The sequence below is a fragment of the Plectropomus leopardus genome, chromosome 2 (genome assembly GCF_026936395.1).
Source record: "Plectropomus leopardus strain MGB_pleo_1.0 chromosome 2, ASM2693639v1, whole genome shotgun sequence".
Taxonomy (NCBI): Eukaryota; Metazoa; Chordata; class Actinopteri; order Perciformes; family Serranidae; genus Plectropomus; species Plectropomus leopardus.
This window is the reverse complement of record NC_142177.1, coordinates 24,529,383-24,555,466: the sequence shown is the minus strand read 5'-3', so window position 1 is coordinate 24,555,466 and position 26,084 is coordinate 24,529,383. Positions and strand designations below refer to the sequence as shown.

General features: G+C 37.2%; 1 protein-coding gene and 1 long non-coding RNA gene across 2 annotated transcripts in view; one reads left to right on the top strand and one right to left on the bottom strand.

The window, feature by feature from the left end:
- Nucleotides 1-9,956, top strand: part of LOC148190218 (uncharacterized) — a 73,654-nt gene extending 63,698 nt beyond the window's left edge. The window contains exons 5-7 of the long non-coding RNA XR_015779017.1: nucleotides 4,810-4,991; nucleotides 6,911-6,943; nucleotides 9,809-9,956. This is a non-coding gene — a long non-coding RNA (uncharacterized LOC148190218). The remainder of the gene's footprint in view (nucleotides 1-4,809; nucleotides 4,992-6,910; nucleotides 6,944-9,808) is intronic.
- Nucleotides 9,957-19,180: 9,224 nt separating this feature from the next.
- Nucleotides 19,181-23,381, bottom strand: LOC121948462 (inhibin beta B chain). Its single transcript, XM_042493866.2, has 2 exons — nucleotides 23,009-23,381; nucleotides 19,181-22,550 (listed from the first exon to the last, which is right to left on the bottom strand). The coding sequence occupies exons 1-2, from the start codon at nucleotides 23,379-23,381 to the stop codon at nucleotides 21,781-21,783; spliced, it is 1,143 nt and encodes a 380-aa protein (XP_042349800.2). The 3' UTR covers nucleotides 19,181-21,780.
- Nucleotides 23,382-26,084: the final 2,703 nt, after the last annotated feature.

Sequence of the window (26,084 nt, the reverse complement as noted above, 5' to 3'; positions counted from 1 at the left end):
TGGCCCTTATCTAAACAAAGTTACAAAGTGCTTCACAAAGTGCACGAGAATAAAACAAAGGAATATACAGTTACAATAAATAAAACAATGTTAAGAGATATGATAATAATGTGCACTGGGGCAAAACAGAGCAAAAGGAAATAAAACATAACATGTCCTTATCACAAATGTACAAATAAGTCATTAAAATGAAAAGCTTTTCTAAAAAAAATAAGTTTTAAGCAAATCATATAAATCACATATTGCATGTGTCATTACAATATGATGCAACTGAACTATGGTGTCATGCATAGTCAAAATTGTATGAAGTTTGCTGTGGATTTAAGGACACTGGGTGAAAACCCCAGGGCCCCGGACTAAGAACATTTCCTAAAATGCTGTACTTAAGTATGAATTTGAAATACTTGTGCTTTATCTGCGTATGTCCTTTTCATGCAGTTAAAAAAAAAAAAAATCTGCACTGGGTACTTTAACTTTTAATACTTTTGGTAGCTACATTATTGTGATTATGCGTTTGGCCATAGAGATGTCTGCCTTCTGTCCAATGTTATAGAACTAAACTGCAATTGGTTTGTGATGCTTAAAGCATCACCACCAACAACACAAACATTTTAAAAACTCAACATGAGCTCCAAAAGCCAAATGCCTTCTAGTATTGTTATATTTAAGAGAGGAGAGACATCTATATGGCCAATATCTCCAATATTTAGCAACTCACACCAAAATAAGTAAGAGAAAAAATGTTAGGGTTTTTTTTTTCATTTCATTTTCATTCTGTGCGTGAGTTATTTGATTAATTTCAAATTGTATAAGTACACCATCAATGGAAGCAGGTCTTGCATTTGCAATAATTGGGGACTATGTCAAAATGTTGATCTAACAGCTGCACTTTTCTAGTCCATGTTGTTCTCTTGTAGTAATTGACATTAATAGTAACATGTTTAATCAAAAATAATAACTATTTAGCGCATAGAGAACCTTATGCTAGTGTTATTCCTGCATGCAATGTTAATTTTTATCCCAATCTCTGTGTATATAAAGTGATGCTGCCATGTGTAGTCTGCGGTGTGCACTGTACACTTAAAGGAGTTCTTTGGGATACTCAGTGGTGGATTAGGTCCCTGAAATTCACACTTGATTAAAAGTACACACATCTAACCAGAAAATGACTCCTTGAATCAGGACTCGACCTCTCTGCTGTGGGACGCAACTTTTGCTTCCATTATGAAGTGAGTCTCATCGTGGAGTAGCATGTAGTATCTAGTATGTAGCATCTGATCTGACATTCAGCCTGGGCTTGAACAAAGATCGAAATTTAACTGCGGCTTTGAGAGTACATGCCCTTATCTGATTAACCTTTGATCTAACTCACAAACTAGGACCACTGATGCACCAAATTTCTTTTTCTTTTTTTCTTTTTTTTTTGTAGTTCTGAAGAAGTGAAGATGCTTAGGACATAGACATACATACTGGAGTAAAACTGGAAAGAAATACTTTGGGTATATAGAGTATATAGAGTGGGAGTTAACACATTTTATTTAGGAAATACTGTGGAGTAAAAGTGACAGAAATATAAAAACTCAAGTAAAGTACAGATACTCCAGATAAATACTTAAGTATTAGTACTTAGTGACATCACACCAATGACAGTATTTAAAGCTTTTCTGTGATTCAGAGGTTGTCTGCGCATGATTTTTAACATGGAGGTGACTGAGCCAGCGTCCAGGACCTGTACAAGCTATCAGCGTGACCAGTACAAAATACGGCAACAGTGTTGACAGAGCTGATGGTGTTAACCAGGGAGGAACCACAGAGTGACATGACACTTACATGGCATTGTCATCCTGATATCAGCAGTTACTGCTGTATGTGTGTAGTGATTAGCTAACCAAATGGACACGCATATGCACTGATGTACGCGTGTGGCTGCATCATCTACCACGACATCATACAGAGGAGCTTGGATTACAACACATGCAGAGTGAGTGTGACTTCATTCTCCGTTCAGTATGGTATTACTCCACTGTATCGTTAGAGAGCAAGTATTGGTTAGCTGCTGTATTAATGCTCTGAATATCTTATAGAGATTCTTTATTGGAAACCTGGAGGCAAGACAGGTCAGAGGTCAGTCAGGCAGTACATCAATGAATTATTGGCCCTCTAAGTGTTTTGGACCTCTTTAGTGATTAACTGTTTGTGTTTGGATTACTTTCAAGTTCATCCCAAGGTAAGACAGTACTTACTGATAATTTTGTGTATTTATTATGGGTTGTCTAGCGCATTATAAAATGCAATAACTCAGTCCGGCTAATGTGGTTTAAGACATTAGCAGGCTCCAGTGTTATTACCTCTGTCTGTGTTATTCATCAATGATTGTCTGTGTTTGTGTTGTTGGCACTTGAGCTGGGGATCATATGATCATATGATCATGATGGTGATGTTTTTGTAATGCGGTGGCATATAATATGGATGTAATCAGGAGTTAATCAAAATAAAATATTAAAGTGTCACAAGGAATTGTGGTTAAAATTACAGTTTGAAATGTTCCACTGTTGCAGTGTCTGTCATTTATAATTTGTGCAGTTTGTACAGTGGATATATACAGCATGTTGATGCTATTATGTGACCTGATGACTATGATCATCTGCAGACACCCTGTCACTCAAAGTGCCCTAACTTAACTTTTAGCCTTAAAAAAATGTAAAAGGGGAGACTTATAGAAAAATGTACCCCCTGTCCAAGTTGGGGGAAATTAGCTATAGAACCCAAGGCTGTAAACATGTTTATTTATGCTGTAAACTTGGGTGTTTTAACATGGGTGTCTCTGAGGATTTACTAGCTTCTGGAGCATGCCTCAAGTGGCCATTCAAAGAATTGCAGTTTTTGGCACTTCTTTGTTGGCTTCATTTTGCATTTATACCAGCATAAACCACAAGGTGGACCACAAAATTAAGTATCAAGGCACAAAACGGTTTGCAACAATTGCTGTTGTTGTCATGTACTGTAAAACACTTAGCTGTGAAGCAGTTTAGCTTTAAAGCAACAATGAAAGCTGATTCAGAGTGTGAACAGTTGGTGACCTGAGCTGAGGCAGGAGTCCATTGAGAACATACGGCCAGTGGTTAAATCAGATTTTGTCAATGAGAGTCGTGGGCTTTAGTCCTAATATAGCTGCTGCTGTAGCAGCCAAGTAGGGAAATCTTGGACGAAAATCGGCCCACAGATGCTGAAGCCATATGCTTCATCTGACTGCAGAGAGAATCCAACACAGGCCTCACTCCAGATTATCAATGGGAGGAGATTAAAGGTGAAGCAGCAAATACAGTGAGCCTAAGTATAGATGATCTTACTGGATCATTTATGTAATTTTGGTATTTTCTGTCAGATATTCATTTGAATTATACTCTGTAAAATGACATGTATGCAGTGCACAAAAATGCTTTTATATATGAGAGTATATAAAGTAACTATTGAGAAATAAAAAAAAATACACAGCAGTAATGCAGAGAGGGTTGTTGCTGTTCTCTGAACGATGAATGATGCCTGTGTAACAGCTGCATAAATTGTTCACTTTGTTATTTGGCAGCATCACAGGTTTTATTCCCTTGGATGAAAATGTACATCATACTCTGTAATGATTTAAAGTCGTGTTTTCATCCTGACAAATTTAAGTCCAATATTTACTTCATTTTTTAGCTCGTCTTTGGTCTCCGTCAACTCCTGAAGGAAAAATGACTCTTCAGCAGCTAAATGCTTAACTTTGTTCACCAGATCTTTCTGTTGTTTGGTGCTAGGTAGGTGATTTACAGCTGATTGATTAGAACTTTTGTTGCAGAAAAAAAATGTCTGCTGCAACCGCAAACAATGTTGAGGGTCAGGTCTGACTGTAGAGCACCCACACCTGTAAATACCTGGTCAACTGAGCTTCTTCTTTGTGTTACACATAATAAGTTGAATTATTGTCAATAAATACTGATTGCAGAACAAGGATGTTTTTCAAATGCATTCAAATGTAGAAAAAAAAACCCAAAACAGATAAACGTCAGCAATTCTTCCTGAGATATTTACCCAAAAGAAATATAGCTTTGTTGTCTAAGTTTGTTAAATACATAAATAAATGCATGCTAAGACCCTATCTATGTCTCAGTGAAGTCCAGAGAGGAAAGGTGAATGGGACAAATGCCACAGATGTCTTCCTCCAAAGCTCATAGAGGGCTTACAGACAGATCAGAGAAAGCTAAAGCAAAAAGCTTCTCTAGGCCTTTCAGTTCAAGAGCGTTCAAGAAGTTCTGTAAATGAGATGAAGCTTCACTACTCATTACTTTATTTCTTGAAACCTAGCCTAAGCAGGCACACAAAACCTTTCACTGTCCTTGGTCAGAGGCCATGAGGTGGTTTTAGTGATTGCTTGCACTTTTACTTAATCTGCTGAGTGACATACAGTACATTAATATGACAAGATGAAATATTCCCACACCTGTCTTTCCAGAATATACACATAACATGAAGATTAAACAGTGCTTTTGCTTACTTAGTTAAACATGGCAGTATTTAAGAGTAGAGGAAATTCACTGCTAAGACAGTTCTGTACTAGAGAGTTATAAAAAGAGTTATAAAAAGTGTTGTAAGGGGGAAGGAGCGTCCAGGTTTAAAGTATTTAAGGCCACTAGAGGATACAGAGAATCATGCATGTTAGCCGAGTGAGAGGGAGAGAAAGCATCTGTCACTAAGACTCGAGGCAGCTGGACACCATTCCCCGGTGCAGCAAAATCCACAAAATCTTTTACAGGATTTGTTTTTCCATTGCAGATGGTCCTTTGCACATGTTTTCTTCCCATTGGTCCGGGGTCTCAGGCTCACAGTGCTGCAGCCCTGCAGGTACAACATATAAGGGCGCGTTCTGCCTACACCAGGTTTCACCACAGGCCCTGCACACTGAAGAGATGAAACTTCTGCATAAGTCCCTTACACCTTCAGCTATTGCAGAACAGGTAAGAGCTGCACAGAAATATAATTGTGTTTAATCAAAGAATCGAATGCACTGTGCTATTGTTTGCAACTGTTTCTGCAGTGCATGTATAATTGCAATTGTACTAAATTTCAATAGCTATTTGCATGTAGTTGCAGCATGTATTTGTGATGCATATCCTGCATTGTATAGTAGGGTTGTACAGGTAACTACAGCAAGCTAAATTAATTTTTATAACATTTCTACCATACTATTGTTCAGTTGAGCATTTTAAATAAATATATAATTTCTACCGTGGTAGACCATAATATTGCACCCTAAATTCAAAATGTTTGAATAAATCTCATGCTATTTCCTTAATTTAATTTGAAATTGGAAAAGTTTTTGTCACTACAAGAAAAATGTGTAATGTGGCTATTTATTTTATTGGCCATAACCTTGATGTAACTAAGAATTTAGAACACTTTGATTACTCAAAGGAGGCACTTAGCATACTGCATATTTGTCTGAAGTGATGAATGTTTAAAACCAGTACAGTGAGATCCAGTGATACACACTAATGTGCTCTTAAAGTAATGAACAAAAGCTTTGTTTTCCCAAACTGACCTCGATTTACTCCATCAAATAAATTGGCCTTTAATATGATTCAGTCTCACTTCTGCATGTGTGTTGAATTGTTTTGATTTCAGTAATATATATATGTATTTGGGACTTGCCATTATTCCAAAAAAAAAAAAAAAGAATGCTTGTACCTGTCATCAGAGGCATCTCCTGTTCTCCTCAGGTTGTCAAGGTTCTGTGGATTGATATTTTATTTATTACAAAGAGACATCTACTTCCAAAAGACTGAAGTGTGGGTTTTAAATAAAGTGTGTGGCAAATGTTTACAGCATTCTCTGACGGTAGTACTACATGTTGGCCAGTCATAAGTCAGTGTAATCCACTGTACTGTTTTGAATGGATTATGTAGACGAGGGTGTAAGACAGTTTAAACAAGATATAGGCTGAGTAAGGGCACCTTACCATTTGTATTATTTATTTAAGACAACATTCGACTTTAAGTGAAGAAGCTATAGTGTAGAATAGTCTTTATTGTCATTGTACTGGTACAATGACATTGTTAGTTGTAGTGTGTTGTAGTGTTTAAAACAGTGCAAATTGTTGAAGTTATGTTATTATAAGTAAGTTATTATGGTCAATGTTGCAAAAAAGACAAGTAGAAACAGAAACAGTTAAGTATAGGTCAAATAAGGACAACATGTTATATATTTTTATCATATCATGATATAAATGGAATAGTTTCCCTTTGCAATGTACCTCCATTTCACTTATGTTACATATGTTCCATATTTTTCTGTGTTAATTTATATCACCAGTTGGCTTCATTTATTCATATATCAGTATTAGCAGAATCCAGCAGCTCTAGGTACATGTGACACAATGACACTCATCAGCATATTCATTTATAAATATGTGATGTGATTAAGGATATGTGTAGACAGCAAGTAAATACAAATGATTTATTTAACATGCAGTAAATTCATTTAATAACACTTCGTTCTGTTTGCTTGAGTAGATCTTTATTTTTTCTTCTTTGGGTGTTGTTTATTAAAAAATTAAGATTTTTTTTTAAAGGTTGTTATTTTAGTAATCTCACCACCAGAGGGCAGCATAATACAAGCCTGAGAACTGTGCAAACCAAAACACCATGAAAACAATGCTGTCCCATATTCAGTCTTCACCATGAGAGAGTTCTGTACACACAGAGGGTGATGTAATTATGTGGAGGATATATGCAAAGTGAACACATCCTATATATATTCAGAATACTTATAATAGGCATAGAGAAACATAATTTATTCTATTATATATACGTATACTTTATCTTCAGTGGCACACTGAAGCATTCACTTAACTAGTTTGTTTTTTCCCTCTCGACAGCTTGATGACGTCTGGTGTCAAACAGAATCAGAGGTAAGATGTAAGTTATGAAGCCACTAGTTTGAAAGTGGCAGAATTTTTTTATTAGTATAACAATATTTCCTGCATACTTATATAGCCTGTGTTTCCATAATATTAGAGTCAAATGTCAAAATATTTTTGTTCATTTGTATGTATATTGACCTCTCTTTACAGACATGTCCTCCATTATCATGGGTCTGTTGTAGACCTGCCACTTCCATCAGATTGAGAATGTCCACGTTATATTAGAAAATACTGTTTTAGGTGACAGCAGAGGCTCTTTATATCCTAGGTTAGGTATATATGCAATAAAATGTTAAATTGACCTGTATTTATACAGTATTCTTCTAGTGTTAAAAAAAACTGAATGAAGTATATTTATATGTTCACTTGTCCAAGTGTATATATCACATAGCCTACTTGATACAACTTCAGTTAATAAAAAAGGGACTCTCTTCATCCTATATTCATTATTAGGGTATATTGCAGACAAAAAAAAAATTATAACATTTTTTGTTTTTACATCAAAATCTCTAAAAAAAAAGTAATTAATGATTATTATATTCAGTAGAGATAATTGGGTCATGGAAGATAGAGCAACATCCCTCATCAAATTAAAATTAATATTAAAACAAGTCATTTACTCATGTAATTTCGTCCAGTACTCAATTAAAATTCTGTAGGTCTTGGCTGTCGCCTCAATAAGCCGTCACATGAGAAGCTGACATACAATTACCTGATTGGATGGATTCTGTTTAGTCTTCCTTGACAGAATTAGGTCCCCACAGGAAATTGTGTGGTAAGACCTGAGTGAGAGTTCAGGTGGAACAGCAAGGACTGTGACAGTAATTCCCTGAGCTGTACTCATGAAAGCTCCTGTTGGATCATGAACTATTTAAATCCAGCAGCCCCTGTCCTCATTGTAACACCTCCTCTAAACCCACCTGTTTTCAAAAGATACAGGGCTCCAAAAATTAAAGAGTAGAATGAAATGATTCTTGATCCTTACTGAAGACCTCAGATTATTTGAAGAGTTTAATTTCTAAATATACAGTTGTTGTTGCTGTTTTCAGGTCAGAGTTTTTAAAGCGACTGTGTACCTATACAACTTATTAGTATTTACAACAAAGAAAAAAACAGACTTTGGCTCCCTCTGTTGGCATATCCAAAAGACCTCTCCAGCATCCCACCTACAGATCTGACCATTGACATAAACTGACTGAAAGCAACACAAAGGTGACACCAGTTCCCTCTTGGACTGTCCCATTTATTGGAATCATCTAAAACATGCTGTAATCACATTAAAATCTCGACACATAGTGGTTTTAAGGGAAATTTTTTGTCTAATTTTCTGTATTCTTTATTTTTTAAATTTGGTAAATGTGGTCACTGGCTGCTCAAAACAAGTCCTAAAAGCAACAAAAGCACATGTTTTTATTGTATATTAACCATGGATAAAAAATACTTGTATATGAAAGATGGCACACACAGTTAGCATCTAGTTGGTCAACATAGTGGAGCATTTAGCAGCTAAAGAGCCAGATATTTCTGTCAGGAGTTGGTAGAGACCAAAATTTGAGCTAAAAGAGAGTTAATATTGCCTTACCTTTGCCAGGTGGTCAGACACACGACTTTAAAGAAATGATGATGTTGATATGTAAATGCTGAATTTTTAAATCCTCAACTGTACGCGAATGATTCAATCATATAGAAACTTAAAGGTGATGTGAGTTAATGTTTTATTGCATATTACTGCTGCCTCCAAAAGGCCAAAAAATATGTTATTACAGGTTAACATACCTGTACAGTGGCATCAACAGTGTAACAGTGTATTTCATCAACTCTGATCAAATTTGTATTTACAAAATGATGAAAATTGGTCACAGTAGTAATGCCCACGTAGCAGAGACAAGATACTTACCCACTGCTGCAGCACTTATGTCCTGGACAGCAGTACCTCTAGCTTGAACAGCACCCGGCCAAGCTAGAGGTACAGAGTCCTTGCTTAGCCTCCAGTAGGAAGTTAGCAAGGAATCATCCAACTTTTTGATAAGGTTTTCTGTGTAGTTCATGTTTGGGTTCAGTGGTCTGGGCAGAAATAATGAATCTTTGTAGATGTTAATTGTGCAGCCCCTTTGGGTCAGGTAAAGATGGCAGGCAACACTATGTGTTTTGCAGGAGGCACACACAGTCTGAGTCTTCTCACTCTTTGATGTGTCACTGTCTTGTTCTTCTTTTATCCACTTGTCCTCCTTATCGTGTCAAAATTGTTTAAGTTGATTTACAAGTTTAAATGACTCTGGCATAACAATGGCCATAGTCTCTTTACGAAGAGATGGTGCATTTGAAGTGGACCACGATGTACATTTAAACACATAGTTGACTGCTGTTGCAAGGTGAGCCGTAGCAGCGTCACTACAGTGCTACTTACCTTTTCAGCTTGACATCTGCCCCATGTGGGAACTACCAAAGATGGTTGTTGAGCTGTAATGTGCCCCTTCAATATTTTTTTTATTGACTAACATGGTGTCTTACCAAACAGCCAGTTCATCAGCTGATCACTGGTACATTTCACTGAGTTCTGCAGTGCCCAAACTCAACCCAGCCAAATAGGACACATCGTCAATATTTTGGCGCCAGCTTTGTCATGATTCTGGGGGTGCAAACTTGGGACAATTTGGCCTGTGAATGAACCCTCCTCTGTAGTAATCAAGCTGGATTTGATCAAGTGCTGCCACTTGGTATCAGTCTGGTGTACTTAGGACAATGCAGGCATGTCATCCCTGAGCTGCTTTTGGACGAGTTGGCTTGTTGGGTACAACCAATGTGTCTTTTGAAAATTGATTTTTATGTTCTTCTTGTTTTTGACTGTTGCAGAGCCTCAAACTAAATCAGGAAGATCTTGGTGGATGTTTCGATAGCACTTGTCCAAGACTATATCTTCTGATACTTCCAGTCCTTCTTCTATACTGACAAGACAAGTCACGACTTCTCTGAGTTTTCTGAGTCTTGGAGAGATGCTCAAACAAGGTATGTTCGGCCATCAAGAAGTCCCAGGTGGTCTCTATGTCACTAAAAGTCACTTCACTAACCTTATCTATAATTTGTAAATAGCCAATGTATCCGAAGCCATAGTAACAGTTAAGAGATGTTGCAAGTAGATCATAGTGCAACACTTTTCTCATTGGTCCATCCGTTGAGGACATCAGGCATGCCCTATTCTTTGTATGCCTTATTTTTGTGGTATCTTCCTCTTATCGAGTCTTCTATAGGCAGCCTTGTATGTCTTAAGAAACTGAGCTATGAATCTGTTGCTCTTTTGTCTAGCTTGTATTCAGGAATACATCTGTTGTCATGTCATATTTATGCGACCCTGACCATGCCAAAGACAATCTAAAGGATGGGACTGTCTCATGAAACTGGATGTCCTTTTTGCAATCAAAAGCTGTAGATATGAAGTAGGTACTAATAGTTCCTAGTACCACAAACCTGCCTTTCGATGGTACATCCAAATATTGGAGTATGATTTTGCTGTTGGGCATGTTTTGATATGTTTTGATGTGACTCAGGCACCAACCCTGATTTGCCTTTGGCTTCTGGCTTACCAAGGATTCCTGGTACCCTGCCTTTTTTAGACTTGAGATACTTAAAGTTGTGTTCTGCTCTTTATTAGTGGGCAAATATTGTCCAAAACCTGTGCACTTACAGAAGTCCAATTGTTCGACCAAACCACCAATGGGGAGCTGGGAGGTTGGAATATTTATGATAAGGCAAAAGTAGCTTTTTAGAGAGTTATCATGCCTTTAGTCTGAAGCCATGATTCCTAGTCTCACAAAATCTTACTTGTAAGCAGGTCCCCACAGCACAAGCACCCCAAACATTTAAAAAGCCCAATGCCTCTCTTGTTTGATCTAAACTATCACTGTTTCTACAGGATTCTTTGAACTTCACACCACAGATATTTAGCTACAAGGCTTTTCCTCTGCTGATTTATGGTCACAAATAATCTTTATAAGACAGATCCCAGAGAGAAGAAACATAGTTCAGTCACATTTTCAGCAACAAGCAGAGGCTTGGAAGTCAGGTGCCGCCTAACCACGAGCAAAAAAAGCCAACATGTTTGCATAGAAGATTTGAGTTTAGCATGCCCAGACGTACTCCTACTGTGATGTCATCTTGAAATAAGTTTCTCTGTGTTTTACAGTAGTATAAGAATAAAAAGAATGAAGGGACACGAAGTTGTGGAAGTAAGTCCATGCAGTTTATCCAAAGATACTTTTGCTTCTGCATAGAATCACATTGGGTCCTCATGTCTCATGGGAAGTATTGATTATCAGTGTCAATACTTCCTCTGATCAGTATCCCCAAACATCAGTTGTCTTTCTGCCCAACAATAGGCTAAAATACGTGTGACAACGCTGTCTGAGATGCTGTTCAATGTGATTTTCGGTGGTCCGAACTGTCATTAGCATCAGTTAAGAGTTAAGTCACCGAAGAGAGAGATTTGTTTGAGATCACCTGAAACTTCATGTCCATAACTATAGCTGCCATCTTCAGCTTTATTGCACACAGTTTTCACTTGTGCCCTCTGCTGACCAAACTGTAAAAAACCTAAACAGCAGTCATTAGTACCATATTTCCTCATTCTCTGTTTAGAGTCTCAGAACTGTGATTACCAGGCTGATTTGGCGCTTATGGCACCTCAGACTAATGTTTGTCCAGTTTTGACTACTATGGACCCCTAAGATGGAAGTTTTCGTCCATCACATACATTTCTTTAACAAGGCACATACTGATAATAATGAAATAACTGTGCAGCCCCACCATCTAGTTTTTGTTCCACTGGTCCCAAGACAACCTTAGATTTTGAAATTCTTGAAAGTGACTGAGTTAATGGCACAATCCCAGTAAGGCAGGAGTCAATTTAATTGGCTTTTTTCCCTGTAGTAAATCTGTATAAGTGACCCACAAGCTTATTACATAAACGACGCCACCTAGTGGTAAGAACTGGTGTTCAGTTTTGTAAACCTTGGCAGTAAATCAGCAAATTTGCTCACTTACAGACAGGCTACCTAAAAAGAACTTTTTTTATAATGGAAGAAAAATCAATGATCTTTATGGTACTTGGCAATAATTTGATATTTAATAAATATCACATCAACACCAGTTAATTTTAAATGTGTGGTTTTCTTTTTGTTAGCTACAGAGAATCAATAATTCTGACATATCAGTTGTAGTTGTCATAATAGGAGATAAATTGTATTTTTAGGTATGGCAAGAGGTGATATCATGGACATTATTTCAACAATGCAATTGAACTGTATCTATATTAATTGAAAGTATATTTCTATTTCAAAGAGTTAGTTATTTGAAACTCTCTTCTTGATTTTGATTTGCCATGCCAAGTGTAAAGTAGTTTTCTAGTGCTTACTACAGCCTTTATTTGACAGTGCATAGCAAATATATGACATTTTACAGTATATAAAGTTTAATTTGATTGTCATCATCAATTATACCATGTTGATTTTGTGCTTTTTTCAACTTAGTTTATCAAGGGAAGACTAAATTAAATGACCTCTTTAACAATAAGCAACAAGTAAAAACTAAATCTCTATCGAAGTTCACATTGAGGATGCCGGATACTGTTCTGTAACAAGGCACCTCTGATGTAACACATAGAGATGTAAGAGGTAAGTAGGTCTACTGTAATGGGATCATCCTGTGGATTTAAAAGTTATTCGAAGCGCCATGTACACTGGACCAAGAATGCAAACAACATTACAGTTCAAGAACCGTAAAAAAGGTCATTAAGATCTGAATTGGGTTGAATTTTGATTCAAATTAAAAACAAATAGTGACCCCTAATTAATAAGTGAGGCCAACTTAATACATATTGGCATAATTTAGGTGTTGGATATGATGTATTCTATAAAGTCTATTCTATTGTAGGATGGATGCATACAGTTAAGAACATGTAATTATAGGATAAATAACTTTAATATTGCCATGCAGATGAATATTAATAAATGAGTGTGAAGCACATACATTTAACATAAATGTCAGCATTAAGTGTCTCATATGTGAGACTGCCATTGAGATAATATCGATGTGCAAATGTCCCAGCAATCAGTTTCTGCGAGTTCACTTTGTTGGATAGAGGTTGGCCAACATCTTAGATCGCTAAGTTGAATAATTGATCTGTCCTCTGCTTAGGGATTTAATTTGACCGAGTCAATAGCCAGTCTTGCGATATTTTTGGCATCAAAACCAGGCTCACTTTTCAAGACTTTTTCCTATAAGCTTTACATGTTAATTATTCAAATACTGGAACATATGTCATAGCATGATGACTATATGGCAAATTATCATAGTGGTGTGTTTGTGCATTTATCTTTAAAACCCAGCTTAACACTATTGTTTAGTATTAACCTTAGGACAGGTGGAAGAAAGGAGAGAGTGTGAGAGCAGTTTCTTACCAGGCTGTCCCGTCATGTTATTGCAGGTGAAGAGTCTGACTGACACCTTAACCCTCCGCTGAGGATTTGTGGGATTGTGAGTGGAGTGAGGGATTAGGGTTTTAGTGGCACACGGCAAACAGTGGGTCTGTGGGTCAGTGTGTCAGTGTATCAGTGAGTCAGTAGGCTTTTATTTTTCTAATAGTAGGTCAGCTATCTGCTTTCCACCAGCGGGGCCAATGCAGTTGTTTCCCCATCTTCTTCTCCTAACATACACAAAAAGTCGCTTTTCTTTGGGCTCTGGTAGAAAGCCTGGCTTTGAGATTTAGTCTTACATATACTTATTTATTAATTCATTCATATGTTGCTGTCCAGATAACTTTGACATCATGTCATCATTCAGGCTTAGACATTTGGAATTGCCAGATGTGCAGATATTTACAAGCACATTTGTTATCATGCAACCAGTCTCTGCATAATTAGGCATTGCAAGCTGCAATGAATGCAAAGCACATTGCACCAGCAGGAACCAGTGAGCAGAGGCATGGTTAGACAAGTTTGTTTATATAGCACACTTCAGCAAGAAGGCAATTCAGAGAGCTCTACATAAAACATAAAAAGCCCCAATACAAAGTACAAAATAATCACATTTTAAAAGGACATTTAAATAAAACTAATCCGAGTCATTTAAGAGCCAAGAGAATATAAAAACAAGCTAAGATAAAAGAATGAAAGTTACAGTGAAGTGTGAGAAATTAATAAACAATAGATTTAATAAAAGACAGTGGCAAACAGGCGGTTAAAGGGTCACTCCATCCACATCACAAAAAATATATCTACACACCTCTTATTGTAATAAAGCAAGCAGTTATTTGCCCATGTTTCAGCAGGACTTATCTTTATCTTACCTTTAGTTAAACTGATTTTGAGATACATAAGGCTGGAACATCGTCTGTCATCGTCTATCAATGTCATTCTCTAAATAAATTACAGATATTGCTTTGGATGGTTTTCACTACTTTTTTTATTCTGCTAAAAAACAGTTCCCAGTTAAAACCAATGGGACTAATTCTTCAGTCGATTTAAGCTAAAATTAAAACTGCTACACTAGGATATGAGAAAAGTTTATGATTTGTCTTTTCTGGAAAGACATTCTGAGTTTTGAGTCATTTTGAAGATGTTTTAGCAAACACAGTTCTATATGCTTCCATTGTACTACAATGGTGAAAGGAAACCCACAAAGTTTATCGGAAATTGGAAAATAGGGAAAAAAAACAAACACAAAAAAACAAACAATCTGCATGAAACCAGCAGATTTAAGTGAAAGAATATGCTTTGTGATTTGGGTGAAGTGACCTTTTATGAGTTTGCTCTGTGCCACTTCAGGGGCTACCTCATTCAAGGTCCACAAGTCTAGTACAATCACAACAGGTCATGCTATTTAAAAAAAAAAAAAAATTCACTTTGTAGCTAAGAAATGTTTCCTTTATTTACCCAACTAGTGTATCCATTACAGCCGTCGCTATCCCCAAATCTACTGTATAGAAAGATCAATAGAATCACCTCACCACCTCAGTGAAAATTTGTCTTTGGCTTCTCCCAAACACAGCAAATCAACATTCAAACACATAACACCATTAAACCCCTAAAAACATACAACTATACAGTAAAAAGATACAGGTGTAATATTGCAAATAGGCAGGCTGTATCAGTAAGTTAAATAAACAATAAGAGACCAAATCTTATAAAATAATATTGATAATGAATAATGATGCAGTCATTCTGTGTTCACTGCATGTATGGCACAGAGGACAAAGGATCTCTTATATGTTTTGTGGCTGGTTCCCAAAAATCAGTTTCAAGCTGCTCAAACATGTGTCATACTCATGTACACAAATATATTTAGAGTTATTTCTGTGACTTGACAATCATTTTCCCTGCAAAGTTAACAATCTTGGATAACTCATTTTTGCTCCTTACATGTTGCCGTACCACGTTGTCGGTCACTTTATTTGTAGGTGGCCCCTTAATTGGAATGAAGTAAGGGTGCGTAGTATAAACAGTCTCAAGTGACATATTATCTACCATACAGTTATTTCACAGTTATTCAAGAATGTCAAACAGTCAAAGTTAGCAACTAGTCGGTGATCACAGTGGAACATTTTATTAACTAAAGAGCCAGTTATGTTATTCATTTCTGAGCAGTTTTATGTACCATATGAACAAGTATTAACATGATTTTCTTTGCATTAATCTTTTTTCGTTAGAAAAGTGATGTATTAATGCTAATTTACATATTTTAACAGTTCATTGTCTCCCCAGAAGGGGGTGCACATTACCTGATTAAACCTGGGAGCCTGGATAAAGAAAGTTTTTTTCCAGCAATGAATTAATATAAAGAGCTATATTTGACATTTAAAGACTCCTTATCAAATAAAGTTCTTACGTGTAAGAAAAACAAGCTAGAATGACCCTAAAGCTAATTATCTTTAAAAAAAAAAAAAAAAAGAGTTTCTGATACTTTTGTATGGTAGGCAAGGCTGATAGGGGAGAGAGGCGTAAGTGACATTTGACCAACTTTACAGGGCAGCCAAAACAAGAAGTGACCATACTTTGTCCTGAGTTTGTTTATTGATTTTGATCTTTAATATTAAAACTTCAGAAACATTTGGATGGTAATATAGTGAGAGAACAATTATATTTTGACAATGTTTAAAATATTTTTTAACAAGTGAAGTTTTTTTTTACACCAAATAGTAAAGTGTTTACAGAGTTAAATCTTTTAATTTATGATCAAGAACTGGGTTGGTTTGGAATTCACAAGTACCCATTTGGTAACAGAAAGAGCTCATAAAGAGCTTTCATTTGATACATATAACCCAAACTCACCTATGCCCCTCTGGCAATCACTCCTTTGTAAGTGAGTCTGCAAGATTTATGTGTCTATGGTGGGTCACCTTAGACCACTGCAGATAAACCTATTGTTTTTTTGTTTTTATAATTAAGCATTTTTATTTCCAAAAAAATGTCAGTGACCGCCAAGCTTTCTCAAGACTGGAGAAAGCTTGGTTTCAAGGTTCACTTAGTCCATCAGGCGTCATCGTCTGTGAGAATTAGTGCAGTCTCTTCCACTGATAGTAAGTCCTGATGCTAGTGCTCCGTACAGAAACAGAACCATATTTATTATTACTAGTGTATTGTGAGGTTGAAAAAGGATAGTTGGGGAAAAAACAATTGTGTTTTTGAATGAATGACCCAAAACCATGCACCGACCAGTAACTTGAACAAATTCTTGACAGGATTTCTTCTTGTCCAAGTTTTCCATTAACTTGCTGTGATCATGACAACACATATCAGCTACTAAAACCCAGGGGTTTATGATTTAATTAAAATAAATGTATGTGTCTTTGACATGAATAGGTGCCACATTTAGGTTTGTTCCTCAAACAAAAGAGATGGGAAGACGTCATGCCTACATGTGTGACTCAGCAGGGATAACTTGAAACAAGAAAAGTTGAGCTATAAGAAAAATATAGCGTGAAAGCATTAGAGACAATACAATACAGAGCCTTACTGCATTTTATTCCACCATATTTTTTGCTGCGGCCAGTTTGTCCATCTGTTCCATTCTCTTGATATCCCAAGAACACCCTGAGGGAATTTCTTTGAATCCGGCACAAATGTCCACTTGGACCCAACAATGATCTGATTAGATTTTGATGGTCAAAGGTCGAAAGGACACTGTGACCTTGTGCCCATCAAATTCTCAATAAAGTCTTCTTGATATCTCAAGAAGGCTTTATTGAAATATCCTCAAAGTTAGCACAAACAAAAATTTAGCATTTAGGCTCAAGAATGAACTGATGAGAATTTGGTGGTAGATTTTTGGTGGTTGTCAAAGGTCACTGTGACTTCACAAAAGACCTTACAAATATTTTTGGCCAAAGCTCAGGAAATCATAAGGTAATCATGACTAAATTTCACACAAATGTCTAATTGGATAAAAATGATGAAACGATGACATTGTATAACCAAAATGTCAAAGGCCAACTTCACAATGTTCTGCAAAAACACTTTTCTGGTCATTAGTCATCATCATAACTCAGGAATAAGAGAGACATTTGGTCAGACACTGAATTGGTGACACTTATCTTGGGTGTCCACCTTGAAACTGTGCTGATTTCATAGATCTTCCGTGCTGCCGTTGGGAAGATGTGTGTGAAGCTTCCATGTTTTCGCAGACATGGATGTTAACTGTAAGTTCAACTTCACTGGTTTGTGGAGGCCTACGACCGCGAGGCTGTAATTCTTGTCTTTTAGAGTGTTATTGACATTGAGGTATTGCTACACTTGAATTTCCACACTTTTCACCCTGAATTACACTATTCAACATAATCTGCTGACTTTATGTGTTGCTTGGTTATGAGAATGGCTCAGGATAGGGTTACATACAGATGTAAATCAAAAGGGAAAAAATAATTGATTGGTCTGCCTCGACTAAGTCCAGATACCGTGATTCACAACAGAACTAATTCAGAGTCTGCGTCCTTTTCCTATTACCTTATGTATGACTGCATCAACTAAGAGAAATAACCACATTGGACCAAACCTATTCTGTCATGAGTTATTACTGATGAATTTGATATATTAGATCACTAGTTACCTTAACAGGAATTATGTATGACTTACTTGTATAACTTAATTGATCTGATTATAGTCCATTTTGGGTGGTGAAACATGAGCACCACTGTTGGCTGTCGAGGGGGCGTTGGCAAAAAAGGACATTATGTTTTGGCCTACTGTTTAGGAAAGTTCAAGGGATTCTGGCAATTGATCATGGTGCCGCAACCAATATTTGCAGCGGCCTTGCCTTGTATTGACAATGCTTATCCTTTCTTGTTGCACTACTGTCAGTCAGCAAATATACAAGAAAATGACAATAAACCAAAGCTTGAATCTTGATCCTAAGGACAGGAGTGGATTTTAAGCATGTAAACTCAAAAATATACGTAAACCACTGTTCTAAGTTTGATTCAGTCATTTCAGCACGTTGAAATCTGTGTAGGTCAAAGTACTATCATGGTTCATCTTTTAATGATGTGTGATTGTGTGCTACTGTTTTGATATCATCACTTTCCTTACAGTTGATAAGCTTGACAAAATTCAAACATACTTTGCTAAATAAATTTAAATAGATTTTTTTTAATTCTATACTATTGTGTCAAATTTAGATTGTGATCAAATCCAGATGCAAATGCATGATGTGTCAATGACAACATGCCAACCAAGGGAATGTGACAACTGTTGACTCATCAAACACAGACAGTCCATAACGCCACTTCCACTATTTGTATGAGCAAACACGACCTTTGCCTTACAGACACTGCCACTGTGATTTCATGGCAGGTAACGTGTCACTTATGTTTGGTAAAATTGGAAATATAGTTTGAGAAGAAAACCACTGACTTTTACTCATGTATCGCCCTTTAGGTAGTAAATTGTATGTTAATACAGCTTGTGAAAAGAAATGATCTAGTTAAAAGCATTTAGGCAGAATTTGATTTTCTAAATAAAAAACATATTCTCACTGTTAAAGCAAGTGGAAGTGCCAGCTGATGAATCTCATAGCCACAACTGTTTAGAGCACTGTTTGTATTTTTAAACACTTCTCTACTCTAGTCAGTTCAAGTTGTACACAATTTTATAATGATCATTATTCTTTCTGTTCTAAGGCAGTGTTTGTTGTCACTGTAGCCAAAGAGAAGACACATAGACATAAAACAGAAATAACCAGTTGATTTAAAATATTTAATTATTTATTAAAAAATATACTTTAACTGTAATCACATCCTTTCAGCGCATTGTGACAAACTTTTTTTTAATGTAATTGCTATGACAAATAATTTTGCATAAAATATAGCATGATATAAAAATAAAGACAATAATTACAACTTTGAATTGACACAAAATTCAAATCCTGGCTCCACTTCCACCAGTTACAGTTTACAGTATCTACATTTCCTGGTAGTGCCCACCTGAGTCATAAGTAGACCCTTCAAGCAAAATTTGCTCTAAAAATACAGTAGGGTTTTAAAGTGCTTAATAAGTTATGACTGCACCTCACTGTCATATCAAGTCCTGGGACAGGGGGTGCTTACAAGATAAAAAAAAATGAATACACAATAAACTCTAGCATTAAAATTGTTTTACACAGGTTGGAAGAGCAGCTTCTAGAGGCAACAGAATGAGAGGGGAACAAGTTTGTGAGATTTTTGGACAGAAATGTAATGAAAAATCTTGTTATATTGTCTGCGCAAAATGCCCTAAATGTATTGACTGAAAATCTTTCCCGTGTATCACAGCAGTACAAAGTAAGGAAAAACCCATGAAACATACAGAAAGATGAAAAACTCTTTGGCTTAACACCACTTGGTGTAAACATAGGCGAGAAGTAGACAAGGCTTTTCTCACATCTATGCTATAGACGACTTTGGTACTAGCAGCGTAAAACTTTTAAAGTTTGTATACAAGAAATTATTGTACTAAGAAATATTAAATGATGCAAGGCATGTCCTGGCAAATGTTTGAATCTTTGACTCTGCCAATTTTCAAAAGTCTTACAAAAAGTGATTTACAGTAGTTTTACAGTAATTTATTGCTATGATTCTTTGTTTTCCCCATCTGTGAGTAGGTCCTCCATTTCTGTTATGTGTTGCATTGTCAATCACTTAAGTTATTGTAGTATGTTGGCATATACTTCATTTGATCATTTTCCAGGTATGGACGTAGAACTATACATAATCAAGACAAAGCTATAAATTGCAGGGCTATAAAATGTGCTAATGGGATACGTGGAAGATTTCAAATCCCTAAAACTGATAACCAGATTGCCTATGAGCTAGAAAGCTTCTAATTTTACCTCATCCCAGAAAACTTTAGACTTTGAGAGCTATAAATGCCAACGTGCAACACCACATGCTCATTGACCCACCTGCCTTGCGGACCTTCACATTACCTGACACTGAAGCAATTGCTAAATGTTTGCTCACGCTGCTGAGAAATGACCTTGAGTTCATATGCTGTCGGAGACAGAGTTACCCAACTGATTAGCCGTCCTGTGTAAATAATACAGTGGAGATGCTGATCAAACATATTTAAGTCTGCATGCAGCATCGGCTGTGCTGTGATCTCGGGACAGATTGTGCCTGTTCAAACCGTTTCGGTTCAGTTGTAAAAAACAAATAAAAGTCCACATGAACATTGTCTTACAGGTCCACATAAAAAACTGCATTAGTCAGCAATAATACTCAGTGGATTCTCATTGGTATTTAGACCCAGACGACTTGATACTAAAGTTGCATTTTGTCATCATGAGTTAATAAAGAAGGCAAACTGTAAATCAACAGTCTGTTTCATTGATGTAAAAGCCTGAAATGGCAGCATTGAGTTTGGCTAAGAAACAGTGTAGATAAGCCATAAAAATCTAACATTTCTTTGAAATAAAATATTTATAAAGTACATGCAGAATATTGTATGTGGACACTGTGACTATGACAAGAAAAAATACTGTTGCTATTGTTTTAAAAGAGCTAGAAGAGCGGTGAGTTCTCCCAATTTCCTGAGATCCTTAAAACATTTTCAATCATGAAATACAAAATAAATAGTCAACATAACACAAAAAAATGAAAAAAAAGGAAGACAAAGAAGATTACATTGGGCTTAAATTGCCATGTACACTACAGTAAAGGCTTTATATTAATCTCTGTATGTTTAAGTTTCTTTCATAGAAGCGGGACTTCAATCAGCCCTGGCCTGAGCTACTTTTTTAACATTAATATCATACTTTTCTTGTGTGTAGACAAAAATGTGTCTGCATTCAGACACAGTGAATAATCTCATTTAGACATTCATATTTCACTCAGTTGGTTCTAGGCACTCAACATTATCTCTTCAACCCTTTAAAAACTGCAAAACCTTTCAATGAAATAAAAAATAAAAATGTGTCAACATTGTGATTCCTTAATATATAATCCAAAAGAATTGCTTTGTATTTATACCTGTTATTTACCTGATGTGATCTTAATTTGAAACTGATATTATAGTCATTGCCTATGTTTGTAAACGCTAAATGGTGTGTCTATTTCAACACACTTGTGTGTCTAATATGGGAAAAAGCAAACCTTTTAAATTTTTTTCAATTCCAATCAGAAAAGAGTGCAAGTGACATCATATTTAGAGTTGGTTGTCCCAAACTAGACATAGAAAAATACATTTTCATCTCCTCTGTTCTTGTTGGTTATCTTTTTGTCTGTCTACATACACACGCATTGTTTTAAGCTTCCTCTGCTAAAACAAATCTGTGTGAACTCTAGCATGTCTTTAATACTCTGTCCTTTATGTACATCCACAGGACTCCACAATCATATCGGGAACATCCGTTTTGACAATACTGTGCTGGGAGTTGAAGTACACCATGGAGAGCGGCTGGCGCTCAGTGGGAACACAGCATGAAGATGCAGCCGTGTTGATGCCGTTGACTTTCAGCTGGCTGAAGACAGTGGCATGGAATGAGGATGCAATGCCCGGGGAGCCGGACAGATGTTGGGGGCACTGACCCATACAGTAGTTCATGTGGTAGCCTTCAGGTGCGATGATCCAGTCGTGCCACTGGATATCCTTGAACTTGATGTAGAAGTCTCTCTTGCAGCACACGCTCACGTCGTCGCCACAACGCAATGAGCGCTTCCTGAGTAAGTGCTTGGAGTGGTCGTCACGAAGACGTACCTGGGCCATCAGGAACGGCTGGTTGGAGGTGTCTACAGAGTCGTCCAGGGAGCAAAGGTTCTTCCCATCCTCGTCGCAGCTCACCTCCAGCCGCAGCTGCCGCTGGCCTCCATCCAGGAAGGCCTGCAGGGTGCGGGTGATGGGGAAGGTGTGCCAGTTACTCTGCTGGACCTCCAGCATCTTTTCCATCACCAGAGTGCGGTTAGAGTTTCCGCCTTCTGCAGAGAGGAAGACCCGGGCAGAGAGACGGGAGTCTCTGTGAGGGTCACTGGAGGAGCGGGCATAGATCCACAGTGAAGACTGGAGCACCTGGATGCTCTGGCCATGTTCCTGCAGAAACTGGAAGGTAAGACTCGCCGCATCACCACTCTCTGTCTCATCTACAGACAAATGACATTTTGAGAACAAAACAGACTGTAAATAATTTGGACAGTTTGGAGCCAGATGTGTCACACAAGCATCATTTTAAACCATGCATATAAAGTGAGGCTGGAGATTAATGCAAAAATAAAAGACAAGTCAACTGGCTCTCCCATTTCAAACGTTTTTCCTTGTCATTATGTTATAGTTGAACCGTAATATAACTTTACAACAACCAACATGCAGACATATTCTTATAATTACATCTAAAGGAGGTGACAGATACTGTTAACTTGCTAAGCTTTGACATTTTATGGAACAGTACATCAACTTAAAGTAGTAACAAGGGACACTGAATCCATGACCTAATTTGTGTCCGTTTTACGCACAGGCGTGCGTAAAGCGGCACACAGCATGCGCTCATGTGCCAAGCAGTGAAAAACAGATTTACAGTGTAAAGTATGAATACCAAACTTACTTATATCTGCAAAGCTCACTATTTCATAGCCTTGATCTTTGGTAGGTATAATGTTTTCTAGTTCAAGACTACCATCCTGCCTGACGCGCCCCGAGTGCAGTTTACGTAGCGCCGTGAGGAGAGCTGCGCGGGGCACCGTATGAGTGATGTTTGGTCTCTCTTTCAGGTGCAGCTTGTCCAAAAGTTGCTGCTTGGCGATTTCTATCATCATCGTTTGCTCGGCGTTTTTCTCCATCGCCGGCAAGCCACAGGACGCGCAGCCCGGCGGGGAGCCACTGACCAAGAGACTCTCCAACAGCAAAGGTGCCAAAAACAGAAACACTGGGCATAAAAAAGACGGCGTCATCCTCGACTCTGAAGTAAATACGTGCATATGTGTGCTAGACGTGCGTAAAAAGTACAAATAACAATCTTCAAATCCTTTTCCCCGAGGTGCTCTTTGGAAGTAGCAAGTTCTCCAAATATCGTCAGAGGTCCTTGTTGACAGCTGGACACCTTGAGGGCTGGAGTTGAGAGAAAGGAGTGGTGTTTCACCGTCCCGATGGTGAAGATATCTGGGGTAATCCACCAAAAGTGGTGACACGTTGGAAGGACGCACCAATGAGCGCATCGGGGCACCGGGGAAATTACTGGAAAAGCATTGTGTGTGTGTGTGTGTGTGTGTGTGTGTGTGTGTGTGTGTGTGTGTGTGTGTGTATGTGTGTGTGTGTGTGTACGTGTGTGCGCGCGCGCGCTGCTAGCTCTCACACACAAGACAACACACTCACTCACTCAACGCATATAAAACATGCGCAGACACGTAGGCTGCTGATCACCTGCACAAAGAAAGACACGACTAGTTACCCAATCAATAAAACTTGTGTCAGTGCCACACCTGGCACAGGACCTCAATATTTTCTTTACATTAATAAAGACGTAGGCCTGTTTGTAAGAGTGATTGGTTTGGGTGCTTTTTAGAATAAACTGACTTTAACAAGGTCGTCACCTACGTTTATCACAATAGCGAGTTTTTGTGCCTCGCTGTCCTCACATGGGCAATTGCAGCAGGATACGCAACCAGTTACCAGCACTCCTGTCGATCAAAGTTGAAATTCGGTGCCCTTTAACCCAGTTCCAGAGTGCGCGAGCCACACAGACACCTAACAATTGAATTGTGGTTTAAAACGTGCAAAAGTGCTCGAGGCAACGAGGCGGGGACTGCAGCGCGGTATTTGAAACACGTTCCGTCATGTTTCCTTCAAGGTGGCATTATAAAGGTCTGCTGTGTAAAGATGCCTCGTTTATGTGTGAAAGAAAGAAGACAAAGACTAGTGACGCTCTCGGTCAAATAGTTTCCTGTACAAGTCTTTTTCTCACGAGGTTTTATGCATAGGAGCAATGTTTATGCAGAAATTTGTGAATTTTCTGCATTAAGTTGTGGTTTAATGTCTTAATTGTGTTTGTATTTGTTGTCTATTATTGTCAAAATAACAGTTATCTGCTGCTTTCATTTTTTTAATTGATGGGAAATAATAATAATAATAATAAGTTACAAAGTCCTTCACAAAAATCAGTAAGAATGAGTTCTTTCTGTTGTTTGGATCTGTACACTGTAGTGAAGATGTTAGATGTAACAGGTTGCTTACAAGTTAGACTGGAGTAACTTGGATATGCTACATACACATAATGTGCCATAATGTGTAACTGCAGAAGTGTTTCATTAGAATATACAAGTTTTACCAGTGATACTCATATATTTTTGCTGAGGGGTTTCATATGAGGTTGAGCCACAAGGTCTTTCAAATTTAAAAAATGACTAATAAATCTACCTTGTACCTTGTACTGTGACATAGAAGTACTTGCCTGCCGACTTGTGGGGAACTTTTGGAACTACAACAACCCTTGCTGAGGCCATGTATTGGTGCCTTTGAATAATGTAAAAAATACACATCTACAAATTAAAGGAAAATTGTATTTCACTCCACAGCCACCCAAGGGGCTGTTCGTTATTTATGAGACGGGGTGGTGCAAAAAGGGAGAGGTGTGTCAGATATTTTGTAAGTAGGCTATTGGGGAGTGATTTGAGTGTTGTTGTTTTTTTTTTAGGGAAGTGGCATATAACTTGGTTTTCTAACTTGTATTTATTTTACTGCTATTTTTTTCTTTTTTAACATGCCTTTTAAACTTGGTTTGGGAGGCATGTTTTCTTTTAAAATTGCCAAAATTACACAATTTATTGTAGCCAAAAAATGTAAAAACAGAAACTTTCATTGGATTTTCAAGTTTCTGAAGGTCCTTGAACACATCCCTCAAAAAAACTTAACCAATTCTCAGGAAAAATAACTTAACTCATCACTTTATTCTACATGTCTCATTTAAAATTGTGCCAAAAATAAACTGTTCGTACAAACTAACTAGTACGCATGACAAAGAGTGAAAAACCATGGCTTTTCTTAACTGCAGGATTTAATCTTTAACTTTTAACTTTTACACATCAAAAGGTAAGTCTTAAAATCTAACAATTAATTTCTGGTGGAGGCTAGAGGGGGAAAATGTAACTTAAGGAAGGGTAAAAAAAAAAAAAAGGAGTCACAGCCTAGCCAAAAAAATACATGAGATTTCTTTGGAAGTATCTGTACTTTACTTGAGTTTTTGATTTCTGTCAACTTTTACTTTTACTCCACTACATCTCTCCTCCGCATTTCAGTTACTTTTGGAAAGAAGGGAGGAGGGTATGGGTGGATGAAGGAAGGAGAGGGAAAATCTGGAATTTGTTCTTTTGTTCCAAATCCTTTAAGGTGTAAAAGTGTGTTTTTCAGGTGGTGTAAATGTTAGGAAGAAATAAACTTTGTAATTTCCAAATTTCTGACTGCTTGCTTTTGTTTTAACAGCATTTACTTGAACTTTTACTTTCAATACTTTCAAGTAAATTAAATATCATAAAAATACTGTTGATACCTACTCGATACTTTAAGACTTTTACTCAGGTAATATTTTAATAGGTGACTTTTCTATCTAAATACTTTTCCATCACAGTAATTTTCTGGTAAGATATCTGTACTTTTACTCAAGCATGACTTTCAGTTACTGGATGTAT

Coding starts and splice junctions, on each gene's coding strand:
- LOC121948462 (XM_042493866.2), bottom strand. CDS start 23,381: ATGCACGTATTTACTTCAGAGTCGAGGATGACGCCGTCTTTTTTATGC. Junction 22,551..23,008: donor AGTGAGCTTTGCAGATATAA/GTAAGTTTGGTA, acceptor ATTTGTCTGTAG/ATGAGACAGAGAGTGGTGAT.